The sequence below is a fragment of the Colossoma macropomum genome, unplaced genomic scaffold (genome assembly GCF_904425465.1).
Source record: "Colossoma macropomum unplaced genomic scaffold, Colossoma_macropomum, whole genome shotgun sequence".
NCBI lineage: Eukaryota > Metazoa > Chordata > Actinopteri > Characiformes > Serrasalmidae > Colossoma > Colossoma macropomum.
Window position 1 is genome coordinate 7,029,425 of NW_023494793.1, and position 12,952 is coordinate 7,042,376.

At 38.3% G+C, this 12,952-nt stretch overlaps 1 protein-coding gene across 2 annotated transcripts in view; it reads left to right on the forward strand.

Annotated features, from left to right (window-relative positions):
* The window catches only part of dbnlb (drebrin-like b), a 34,277-nt gene extending 21,658 nt beyond the window's left edge, over window positions 1–12,619 (forward strand). Inside the window, exons 10-15 of one of the 2 annotated variants that reach the window (XM_036578305.1) lie at window positions 987–1,098; window positions 3,856–3,948; window positions 7,042–7,113; window positions 7,659–7,753; window positions 9,122–9,197; window positions 11,260–12,619. In XM_036578305.1, the coding sequence (XP_036434198.1) occupies window positions 987–1,098; window positions 3,856–3,948; window positions 7,042–7,113; window positions 7,659–7,753; window positions 9,122–9,197; window positions 11,260–11,396 (585 nt within the window). In that variant the 3' untranslated portion in view covers window positions 11,397–12,619. The remainder of the gene's footprint in view (window positions 1–986; window positions 1,099–3,855; window positions 3,949–7,041; window positions 7,114–7,658; window positions 7,754–9,121; window positions 9,198–11,259) is intronic. The other variant, XM_036578306.1, reaches the window with a different exon arrangement.
* The last annotated feature ends 333 nt before the right edge of the window (window positions 12,620–12,952 follow it).

Below are 12,952 nucleotides of genomic sequence, written 5' to 3' on the forward strand. Positions count from 1 at the left end.
GTAATGTCTGAATATTTTTAAAAATGAAGGTGTTTTCACAAAAATCTTTGTCCACATGAGAACACAAATGAGTCGTGCCAGATCAGTAGAGGTGACTGTATCTTACACAATTTGATGTCAAGCCCATCAAGAAGAATAAAGTGTCAGTGGCTTTGTAAAAGCAGTAGGCATTGATCAGCAGACCTCCATAATTTGATACCTCGAACAGATTCAAAGTCCGATTTCTGACAGAAAATAAAAGCTTAAAAAGCATAAGAAAGCCTTCCACATGCTGCTGTGTGGTTGTTTATGTTGCCATTGCTACGTCACCGTCTCTGAAACATCCACACAGTACTGATCAGGCGGAGAAGCTGAGTTTTTTTAGCTTTTCTTCAAATCTGCCTTTGGTTAATGATCATCAAGTCAAATATATTCAGCGGTATTTCAGAGGTATTCAGAGGTATTTTTGATATTTGCACTCAAGTGAAAGAACTGAGTGTTGTACATTCTGTGCTACAGCTTAATAAAAAAAAAGAGAAGCCAAGTTCAGTTGTAAACTTGAAAACCAACCCCAAACTGCTGAGCACAACGAAACAAACCCAGAACAGAAACCCATTCGTCAGTCATATTTCAGGCAGACTTCTGCCTGCTGAACAAATGAAAACAGCTACCGACGTGAGCGAGTTAGGCAAGATGGCAGCCTTTTCAGAAACCTCATCTGCATCATCTACACTTGTTCTGTGTATCATTCTGGACACGTCTAACATTTGTTCATTTGTCACAGCTTTCTCTCTAAACCTGAAGTTGTTGCAACATCGTATTGTACATTTATTTGCAACAAAATTGCATCATATTGTCGAGAACAGTGATGATTCCAAACCTTTGAACGGTGGCATGTTTTTCTTCCTTTATGACTCTTATTGCACTGTAATCATGGAATAAATAAATGTGTGTGTGTGTGTGTGTGTGTATGTATATGTGTGTGTGTGTGTGTTCGTTCTCAACAGGAGGCTGTGTCTCTTATCTCTCAGCGTTCTGTTAACCCCAGAGAAATGTTCCAACAGAGAGAGAAAGGCATCACCCCCAGCAGCACAGACACTCCGTCCAGCCCACAGCCAGGTTAGTCGTGCACACACATGCCACTAATCTTGTATCATTATACTTGTGGGGACTTGTTCTGGACCCAAACAGACTTTAGCTTAACCCTTAGAAGTCACCGTTTTTGCTTTTGGCAAACCTAATTTTGCTCATTAAAAAAAAGTGTAATGTTGTATGTAAACATTATTTAAGTTTCAAACTGTACCACTCACTCCTCACTCCATACAGTCCATTTTTGGGAACTAGATGGCAAAAACAGCCCAATTTTAAATTCATTTTTTGTTGTGATGTAATGAAAACCAACACATTTACGTTTAAACATTTAGCGCTGCCCACTAATGCTGAAATTTAAGGAGTGTTTCAGCCTGGACTGCCTTTTGAATCAGTCACAATACATAGGAAGCCAAAAGGAACAGAGCTCACAAAGTGCAGCCTTAAATGGCCAGGACCTACTTTTCCCAAATGTTTATTACTCATTTCTGTAACCTAAGAAAAACTCAGCTAGTTTGCACTGTATGCCGTGTAGTTACTGAATAATAAGCCTGTGGATTTAATAAGCCTTGGATTCTTAGAGGTTAACACTGAGGGATATAAAGAGATTGGAAAATAGTTGTGTGAAATTTTTAGTACAAAAATTGAAGTACAACTTTTTTTTTAGTACAAAAAGTGTGTTTACATGTACTTAATAATCCGCAGAACTGCAGAAAATCAGATTTTGTCAGTAATCCAATCAACATGTTTACATGCTTCTAAGTAATCAGATAATGGGAAAACTCCAGGTCTACATGAGTCAGACAATAATCGGATTTCTGCTCTGCAACCAGCCAATAAATTCACAGAGGACATGATGTAAATGTAACATAAAACTCACGCTGGTACTGCTGTCTGTTCTCGCGCATGTGCAGACTGAGAAATCCAAAAGAATCAGAGTAAGAATTTACATGCACTGAGAATCTGACTACTGAGCTAAAATCAAGCTCTCTTTATCTGATTTCTCATAGGATTTCTAGACCAGAGTATGGTGTTTACATGACCGTTTGAATAATTGGATATCTGCAGAAATCTGATTATGATCGGTTTAATAAGTGCATGTAAACGCACTCATTCAGACTAGTGGTTAAATAGTCAAAAGTGCGAAAACTCTTATTATAAAAAGTTATGTAAGTTTTATTTTGTGGTTAGCCACAGTTTGAATAGTATAACAACTGTAGACCTTTAAGGGTTAAACACATGCCGTCTGCCATCACAGAACATCGCTCATACAGTGTGTTTTTGCATGTTGCTATGTTAGTGAAGATATTTTTGAATCTCAAGAGGTTCCATTAGTAGATACACAAACCCACACAGCAGTTTGTGTTAAGCATGCATATATCTGACGAGGAACCACTGAAGCGTCCTGGTCAGATACAATCTGTCCCACTATATTAAAAGGAGACGTTTATTTCAGTAGCGTTTAATTTGCATGTGGTGTTAGGCCGTGGGTGGGGTGGAGGGGTGGTGGAGTGGTTGAAGTACGAAGTTCACTCCAGTTTGCAGCACAAGTCCAAACAAGCTGAAAGAGCTTCCTTACCTGCTATAGTTACAGTTACTCACCAAGGTCACATGTTCAAGAGAATATCATTGTCATAATACAGCATCACTTAGAGGGGAATTCCACTAATTTTACAAAATTTATGCATTATGCTCTTGCTGAGATGTAAATAAAGTCATTCAAAGTAGTTTGTTATGATGTGGTTCATTGTAGAGAAACTTACCAACTCTGATTTCTTTACAGTGGTGGTGATGTGAACCAGGGGTTGCAACACAAATATAGCCATGTGAACCTTCACATGTTTTCTAATTTTGTATGTAAATATTAATGATGGTAAAATAGTAAAAAAAAAAATTCTAAAAAAAAACAAACATCATTAAAGGATTTTAAAAGTACGTTTTAGACTGAAAATGTATCCCAGAGCTATCGTAGAACAAAGTCTCAGACATACGTCAGTGTATTTGTAGACATTTTGTGTGATGGCTTCCAGTAAGGCAGCTTTTAGAAGCATTACAGTATTCATATATCTGGCTCCCATCACCACCACTTTGTTTACACTTTAAATGTTTAATTATACAGAAGTGTTGGAAAATCGGTTTAATTCTCTAAAGATATTGGACATATTGGACATTCTAACTGGGATTTTGCTACTGTTAGTGTTGCTAATGGTAGTGCTATGGTAATGGATATGGGTAGACAAACGGCTGATATTCTGAATGTGGCAGTTCACAATTGCTATAGAAAATCCTGTTAGGGGAAATAAAATGCTGTAGTATAGGTACAGCTCATAAGCAGCACCACTGTCTCAAACCCTCCCTCACAGAATTGGCTGAACTCACCCCATCCCTTGAAAATTTGACCCTTGGCTGGCATAGAAAAATTTGTATTAAGCAAAGATAGGTCTATAATCATTTTACGTTAGGCTAATGTAGCTAGCCTACTGTGCACTGTGTCATTTCACAAGCCCTGAACTGTGCATCTCTGTTGGAACATTAAAAAGGTATTTCTCCAAAAAAGAAGAGGAAAAAAGTGTCAAACACTGTGGTAAACATGCCACCACTGCAGCGTTACGGTTATCACAGCAGCCCTATTTATCTCTGCCTACTGTTGCGTACAGTACTGTCTCTCTCTGTCTCTCTATGTTGTTACTAAACCTCACTCAACCCTCATTTTGTCCAACTATGTATGACGCCCGTGTCAAATGTCAGCTTGGAGATCTTTTCATTCTTGGTGTCTTTGTGTCTCAGGGCGGTTGAAAAGCCCTTTTCTGTCTAAGCAACCTTGTGAGCCAGAGCCTTCTCGCTCTCCCGTGCGCCAGATTTCACCTGTACCAGCCGCAGGTACACACTAATACACACACACACACACACACACACACACACACACACACACATCGAGCACACATCTAAACACAGCACACTTTGTAAAGCCAAGAGAGCTCCTAGTTTTAAAAAAACTTGATTTACATCAAATAAGATTTTATCTGTTCAGTAAATCTGCAGTGATTAGTCGGCAGTTTGCATGATAATACTGGATATTTTTACAGAGGCTGATAGACGCGTGTATTAATATGCATTTTCTTTACCACGTAGTGTTTACATTTTTATAGTTGTATTCCAAAGTTTGGGCGCCAGTTGACCGGGAGTGTTCAGACCTTTGCATATGACTTTAAAAGACAGTGACAGCTCTGATTTAATGCCTCTGATGTAAATATTGTTTTGACTCAGCCAGCATTGAGTGTAGTAATATACCCGAATGCATTAAATATACAGTAATAATGTAGGTGAATTAGCTCTCTCAGCATTTACACATGAGCAGTTAATTGGCATGACCCACCATTACATATCACACAGTGTGCTTTGTGTGCAGTGTGAGGAATGTAGCCTGTGTGGAGTGTCTTTTATTCTATAATCATAGAACGCATCATTCTTTCCATCTCCACACACATACACACTCTCTCTCTCTCTCCCTCTCCCTCCCTCCCTCCCTTTGTCTCTCCTGCTGGCTTCTGCTTTTCTATGAGCCAAATCATAACTGCGCTTCCACCCATATAAATATGTGATAGATTGGAGAACGTAGTCTGTACGTCAGAACAGTGTTGGGAAGTTACTTAAAAAGTAATCCATTACAAATTACTGATTACATACATGCAAACTCGTTCCCTTTCAGTGGAATCCACCATTTTGAGTGCCGTTTCATGTACTTTGTGTAGATTTGAAGGGTTTTTTATTTTCCGCAATTCTGAGGTAGAACTCCACTCCCACAAACACAGCACAGCAGCAGATTAGTCATTATTTAGCCAACCCACAGATAGTATTACTTTCTATGAGCCAGTCAAAAGTGAGACAGCAGATGGGCAAAAAAAGTTTCAACATATTAAACTATCGTTATCCACCAAGACAATCCGCTTCTGTGTAATTTTTGTCTGTAATTAATGTAAAACGTTTACTTTTTGGACTGTAACCGCTATGAGACCTAAACAGCGTCTACGAATAACATCGCAAATAGCAATCATCAGGGTTCCAAGCACTATGCACCATTCTAAAGCCAGCAGAACACAAAGGACGGGTGACGTTTTTAGAACGGGCTCAATTTGTAACAGATGTGGAGTCTCAAAAGAAGATCTCTGCCACAGACTAAGCCACAGATTTTAACAAACAAACCAGAATAACTAGAAAACAGTACAACATTCGGACATGACTTGATATGATTTGCATAGTTTTGAGCTCAATGAACTAAATACTTCCACAGCAGTTACCCTGTATGTTAGTTTTCTCTGCCAGGCTCCACTACAGGGCTTTGGTTTCTGAACCTCCCGCCTTTTTCTTACTACTCAAACTGTAATAGGATTGCTTTACTCATTACGTATTGGAAAAGAGAAATCTTACCATTCTTTCCTTTTAAGTTAGTTAGAGTTCCTTTTAAGTCTAAAACCCACACAAATCTGTACCAACTGGAAAGTACAAGGGAAAACCCAACAGTCCTTTCAGAGCTTTATTTAGAAAGAAATCGCCAACCAGAGTAAACGGCATTCAAAAAGCAGGTCACTGTCCCTGCACTGGAACAAGATACAGCCAGTTATGCTTGAGTAAAATTAGGAACTGCTATTGAAAATCCTTGAAACAAGCCAGTAATGGCTTAATAAAACCTGCTTCAGTGTAAAATATTTATGAATAAAATGTAAAGCTTATGGAGCTGTTACTGGTTTAGTTGAGATTGGGCTTCTCTCTTTATCACTGGGATCTTCATCAGTTTCATATTAGCGTGATTAGATGCTTTGACAGATTGTTAGGTTTGAGTCACACAGTCTATATAGAGGACATTGAAATACAGTGATTGAAATACATTGTGTGTAATTAATATTATTCTCTTGCAGTATGTGATGATTCATTATCCCCATTCATTTCAACAAGGAATAGAGAAAAAAAACGTGTGAGGGACTGTGGGACACACCCCTTCTTTTTCCATTGCACAGTGTAGCTAATTGAGAGCATTTAGTCTCCGTATTTGCAGTTGAGTAAAAAATAACAAACACAGAATATTTTAACTACACAACTCATACTTTGCAGAAATATTTAACTAAGGAGTTTAATAAAAAAAGCCGTATATCCATTTAGAAGTGCTTTGGATAGGAAGAGTTTTTAAGAGTTACAGCTGGCGTATAATGAAAAACAAAAAGTGTTATTTCTCTAATAAAGGTGATATTAATCACAATATAGCTTTGATATTTCTTCTGGGTGTAAAGTTCACTCCCAACAAAGTGTATCATTAAAAAAATAAATAAATAAAAAGAAAAGTAGCCGATATGAGTAGAATGAATTTATTTATGAGTATATGAATTTATTTGAAATGTATTTGAAATCCATTTATTTCTCTGGGCGTCCTGCATTGCAGACAGACACGCCCCTCAAGTAGTGAGACACTGGTAAAGGAAGTGGAGGAGGAATTCCGCAGTTGACACGCAGTGACAGAGACACAGGAATGACGCAAGTGACGTAATTCTTATGAAGTCAGTAATTGTAATGCGATTACAAGAACTTATACTGTAATGTGTTGCAGTACTTCGTTACGTCACCCCAACGTCGCCCCAACACTGATTGATTAAAAAACGAATTATTTACAATATGTTACATGTTTATATGGGCTCTAACACTTCATATGCAACATCACATATACAAAAAAATCAGAGTAAATGTAAAAATGAAAGCATGTGGTGGGTGTTGATCACCAGGCCAGTCTGTGTGGCTTTTACTTTGTGAGATTATAGGGCTGCGCATGTTTGTGTGAAAGAGAAAGTGGATTTGTTTGCTTTGCACAATCCCCTGCTGGGCGGAGTTCACCCTGACGCAGAGGCCTGACCGACGAGTCCACAAACCTGAGTGAAAACAGTGTGTGATTCTATGCATGCGTGTGTGTGTGTGTGTTGTAAGTAGAGCCCAAAGTTGAGGAGCCTCCAGCGTCTGAGTATGAGGAACCAGAGACAGCAGAGGACGAAGAGTATGAAGGTGGGACACACAGACGCACTGCCTGACAACAGCCATTCAAGCTTCATTCATTTCTGTTATTACGTCCTCATTGTGTCTCCTCATACATCAGTAACAACTGCTGAGGCGCCACCTTGTGGACAAAAGACAACAGTGCGGAATAATTGACTGACTTGTCTTTTTTTCTCTCTTCCTCCATTCCTTTTTTTCTCTCTCTTTTCTCACTGTCTTTTTTTCTGTTTCTCCATCTCCTCTCTTCCTGTGTTGTTTTTCTCTCCCCTCCTCTCGCTGTTATTTTTCTCTATTTGCCACTTCTCTTTCTCTCTATTTGCTTATTTTCTCTTCCTGCTTTTCTCTATTTCTTCTTTGTCGTCTCCCTTTTTCTGTTCTTTTTTTCTCTTTCTATTTCTGTTTCTCGTTTCTCTCCTCTCCCTCTCTCTGTATATTTCTCACTCACTCTCCGTTTGCCTTTTTTTTCTCTCTTTCTGTGTTTCTTTGTTTCTTCTTTCACTCTCCCTCTCTTTTTCTGTCTTTTTGTCCCCTCTCTTCTTTTCTCTCTCTTTCAGATGTGGTCAGTGCTCAGTATAACTCTCATGTTGAGCAGCAGTCGCAGTATGAAGCAGTAGAAGAGCCGGACAACATTTACGAGGAGCCGCCGCAGGTCCAGCAAACACTACCAGCACACAAACATTCACTCCAGCTCTCTAGTCTTTAACTACATCAGTTTTCATATTCATTCTAGGGGCAGATTTACTGGCATGTTGCACCATCTCAAACCTTGTTTTGGCATCAGAAAGTGGCTGTCACGATTTACTAAAGGCACATTGGCTCTTTAGCTCATTTAATTAGACAAAGGGGCAACGCTGTAATTTTGCATTCAGATATGTAAACAGCAGAGAGCTGAGAGGAAGCATCACTGCAATCAAATCATAAGAGCAGGAAACTCTGTCAAATTAAACAGAGATATTACAATTTCACACAAATTGTAAATGTGCCAAAAACCACCAAATGACAGTCAAAATAATTACTCATTGTCTCAATTTTATATTATATCAAAATATTTTATTTTCTTAAAATAACGATATGTCATTTTGATTTAGTCGGTCAAAATAATCTTGAGACATTTTCAAAGTAATGAGTTACTATTTGAACCAGAATCGGAGAATAAAAACATTTTTATACTTCATATATTACATTAATGAGTGCAGTTCAAATGGTGATGTACAGGTTTTACACACTGTTTAGGGGTGTAGTATGCGGTTTGGAACGCAGCCCGGTGGAAAGAGACATCTGTAGAAAAAGCACTCAAGTCAAACTCGCGGTTATATTGCGCTGCTCATATGTTGATTACGAAGTTGCGCCTGTGTTCATTTGGATGGATGTTCTTATTAGATAAGCCACTAAATTAGCCACCCCCACCAGTGCTAAGTGTTGGTAGACTGTCGGTATTTAGCGCCTCTTTTAGTAAATCTGGCCCCTTTTGGTCACATGGGGCTACTGAGTTTTATCAAAACAATCAAAAATAAAGCTGTTAGCTGTTGGTCCAAAATTTCATCACCTTAGGCCTCAGATCAAGTTCTGTAAACATTTAGTTGCTGAACATGGGTGGGTTAATATGTATTAATGCTTACAAATGCCTCAGTGGTGTGACCTACAAACAGATGAATGTGGTTGGTAAAAGCCTTTTTCAGAAAACAAGCAGTTGAAAACACCAAAATCGGAAATTCTTAGAAAGTACACATCCTTGTAAAAGCTATTTAATCTGTCACTCTGCATCTGCACTGAGTTTGGCTTTGCTTAAAACCAAAAGTGACCAGAACTGTGTGTGAACAGCAAAAATCAGTGAAAACAGAAGTACACAGCAGCTAATCAGTCCACCTCCTGCATTTGGTATATTTAGTACTCCAATACTAAGCTTGGCTAATAAACAGTTCCAAATAGCATGTTTTTTATGTAGTAGAAGTGTTGCGTTTTTGTAATTCTGCATTGTGAGGACATTCAGTAGATGAACGTGGTGTTTCCCTGTTAGGTGGAGCAGCCTAACACGTATGAGGATGCAGGCGATCGCGGCACCTGCGCTCGAGCGCTTTATGACTACCAGGCTGGTGAGTACCACAGCGAGTAGAGCTGTTTAGCAAGGTGATGTTTGAGTGCCTTACTGAAGTGTAAAGCCACTTGTGTTGCAGGATTTGTCACGGTTAAGGTGTTGTTAGGCACTGCAAAGCAGACTTTAAGGGGTATTCCACCAGAATATCTGCATAATTGAATCATTAAGGTGTAAACAGTAAATGGTTTGATGCAAAATGCTTAATTCTAGAGAAACATACTGAATCAGACATCTAAAGTGTTTGTCTCTGAAAGCTGCATCAGAGAAAGTTATTATATGAAATAGTTATGAATACAGTGCCTGATGTTTTGGGGTTGTTTTAATGATAGATGTTGGTCCAAAACATGTTTTTAAAATACATTCCTGGCAGAGATAAAGCAACATAGTCCCCAAAGAAAACTATTTTTTTTCACATTTATGACTATTATACCGTTATTAACATTACATGTAATAAGACGTAGGTTCACTGGTCGTTTTGGATGATAAATAAAATGGTTATACTTGTGTTATAGACCCCTGGTTCCTATCACCACCACTGTTTAAAAAAAACAACAGTAAATTAGTAAGTAGTCTGTAAGTTTCTCTACAATTAACCATTTTACATCAAACCACTCTGAATGACTTTGTTTACATCTCAACAACTGAAATATGCAAAAAAAAAATTTAAATCAGTGGAATTCCCCTTTAAAATCACAGTAATGCATTCAACACATTTAGAGGCACTTTAGAAAACTGACAATAACTGTCTTAATAACCAGATTTCTTTCAAAATATTCATTGTTCACCACTACTGTTGCATAGCAACGTGCCAATAAACTCACAAAAAAGCAGCATGTGATGCAAAATTTAAACTCCTTGCCACATTATTTTTAATTTTCATAATTTTTACGAATGTCTTAGTCACAACACACAGTGAGCGGCTCACAAAAGACATGGAAGAGTTTTCACACGGACATGAAGACAGGCAGTCAAAATGGAACTGACAAAATCTCGAAAGCTGTGGCCAGTTTAGCATAATTATCACACACTGAGACTGCAGCTTCCCAGCACATAGCATAGAAGCTGTACGTTTCATTTTGAAAGCGTTACGTGTTTAGAACGGTAATAATGCTGCGATTGGGTAAAATTGTGAGCTCTGGGAAATACCGCGAGGATTGGTTGAATTTGCGTGAATTTTTGTGATGCCAAGATTGCAAGTTCCTGGAAAGTCTATTTGTTTAATTAATATTTCGTTGGCCACTGTTCTTTATGTAGCACACAGGTCGCATCCAGTTGCATAAAAAGTGAATTCTGGCCTTAATTTTCCCTTTACCATAAATGAGCTGCATAAAATGTTTAAATGGTTTAAATACAAAAAATCTGTAATTGTGAATTGAATTTCAGACCCTAATTTTACAGTTTGCAAAATGCAGATGTAAATTTCCAGCTGTAAATTCTTAAGATAAATAATAGAGACATGTTCATCAAGCGACATCTTGTTTTTTAGGCGTATTTAATCCGATCTAAGAAAATTGATATTTTGGATCACTTGAGTAATCAGACAACAGGCGAAATTAGATATTGATGTTTTGTTGTTCTGCATGTAAATGCACTCAGTTTTAAACAGAGTCAATATTTGTACAAAGGATTGATAATTACAATAGTTGAAGGAAAAAAAGCGTTTAAAAAGTAGTAGAATAACATTCAGCAGAAGATAATTACATTGGCTAAAACGTTAAAACTATATTGTACAACTCTGAAAACGCTTCTACTCTGGACAGGTAACTTTCCCCCAAATGCCATCATAGCGGTCAGGAGTTGGAATTGGAAGCGACTCGGTGCAAATGCTAACCTTACAGCAGTGCTTTCACTCTGACTGGCTGGAGTCCGTTTCATGTAATGGAAGAAAAAAAGCAAAATATGAGAGGACAGATATGAATAAGCTCTTGGTCACTGGGTCTGTACAGAACTGCTTGATATCAGTTACGATAAGAAAATCTGTGAATACGTGACTTATTGAAAGTCTTCATCTTACAAGTTATAAACGTGCTCCATGTTTGATTCTGTGTTTTTCTCCGTAGCTGATGACACAGAGATCTCTTTTGACCCTGACGACATTATCACCGGCATAGAAATGATCGATGAAGGCTGGTGGCGAGGTTACGGTCCTGATGGCCATTTTGGAATGTTTCCAGCCAATTACGTCGAGCTCATCTAACAACAGCGGATCCCTCAAACACATCCGGACAACATCGACTTGCCCCACCCAGGCAGTATTTTCATTGGGGGTTGGGGGATGAGTCCATTATAGTAGATTGGATAGACTGAAATCATGGACCACTGAAAGAGACGTTCCTCCTGGAACCAGGGGGAGGCATTTGAACCCTCACTTAAAGATATTCCATGAATTAATGTTCTTTTTTTAAGATTTCATTTCAAGATATTAACGATTTATCAGACATTACCTAAAAATTTAAGACCCGCACTGGCCCAAAAGAAAACTCTAAAAAGAGGACCCCAGAACATTTTTTATTGTGTGTATATGCAGTAAACTGTTCATGTTTAATCATTTCCACCTTGAATATTCCATAAAGCAAATTAGCACTTGTGTCTTCAACACGTTTTTGCGTTTCCCAATCTTTCTGGAACCATTCCTGTTTGAGCAGTTGAGATTTTCAGGTTTTACTAACGTAGTGTACCTTAAAGCAGTGTGACTGATGATTTGGAGTAGAGAGGTTTGGTGCTGCCACCACCTACAGAATCATTATGGTCCTGTTTTTTGCCTTGTTTTTCTGCCTTTTCTGCCTCTCCAAGGAGCCTGAGCTGAAGTGCCACGAGCATTTCGGCCTGAACATGGATGCTTTGCTGTGCTGTGGTGTGAAATGTGCGGCTGGATTTGAATTATTCCAATTTGGTGCGTTGATACGTGGCAGGAATTTTAGAAACCTAGGGAACAATACGAGTAATCTGTGATCTTACTGTGTTTCTAAGCATTCCTGAGGACTTCTGGAGGTCCTCAGTGCTGTAGCCTCCTGCCAATTTAAAAAACTGTGATTTTCTTTCTTTTTTTGTCTTTAAGTTTCAGGGAACCATAATTCTGTTATTCTTCCTCTGCCTTTGGGTCCAAAAGGGAGGCTTCCCTCAACATTGCTTGTTTTTAGATTGAGACACAACAGATTTAGACTCAATTTTGCCATATTTTTGCACAGCTTTTAAGGATAACACACACACACCAACAACAACGAGCTGCCAGGGCTGTGCCAATAGGAGGCTAACTGAGTGAATAGGATGTAATTTTACCTTAGCTTATGTGGACGGAGTTAATCTGCCTGCCAGCAGGAGCCCGGTTCTTTAAGCAGATCATTGTGAATAGCTTAAATCAGTGTGTGGAAAATTGTAACTTTAATTAGAAATCTGAAATAAAGGAACTTAAACGAGAAAGCAGTGTGTGGTTTTTTTTTGCCTCATTCTGGGGAACCTGATTAACAGATGAAAGTACGTTCAGTGGAAAAAATTAAGTTGCAAAGATAAAAATCAATAGATTATTTCGCTCAGAGGTGTGACTCCCACTGACATTTCAGCGTGTGAACTAACAGCGTTTGAAAAGACATTCTACATTATAGAACATTCACAAAGTGGCCAGTTAATTTAGGGAAAAAAAACAAAACCTCTTAAAATGGCAAAACACTACAAATTGACAAAAAAGTTATGAGAGATAGAAAATGGCAAAAAACTTTACATTTTTATACAATTTACATAAATATAAAACTTTAC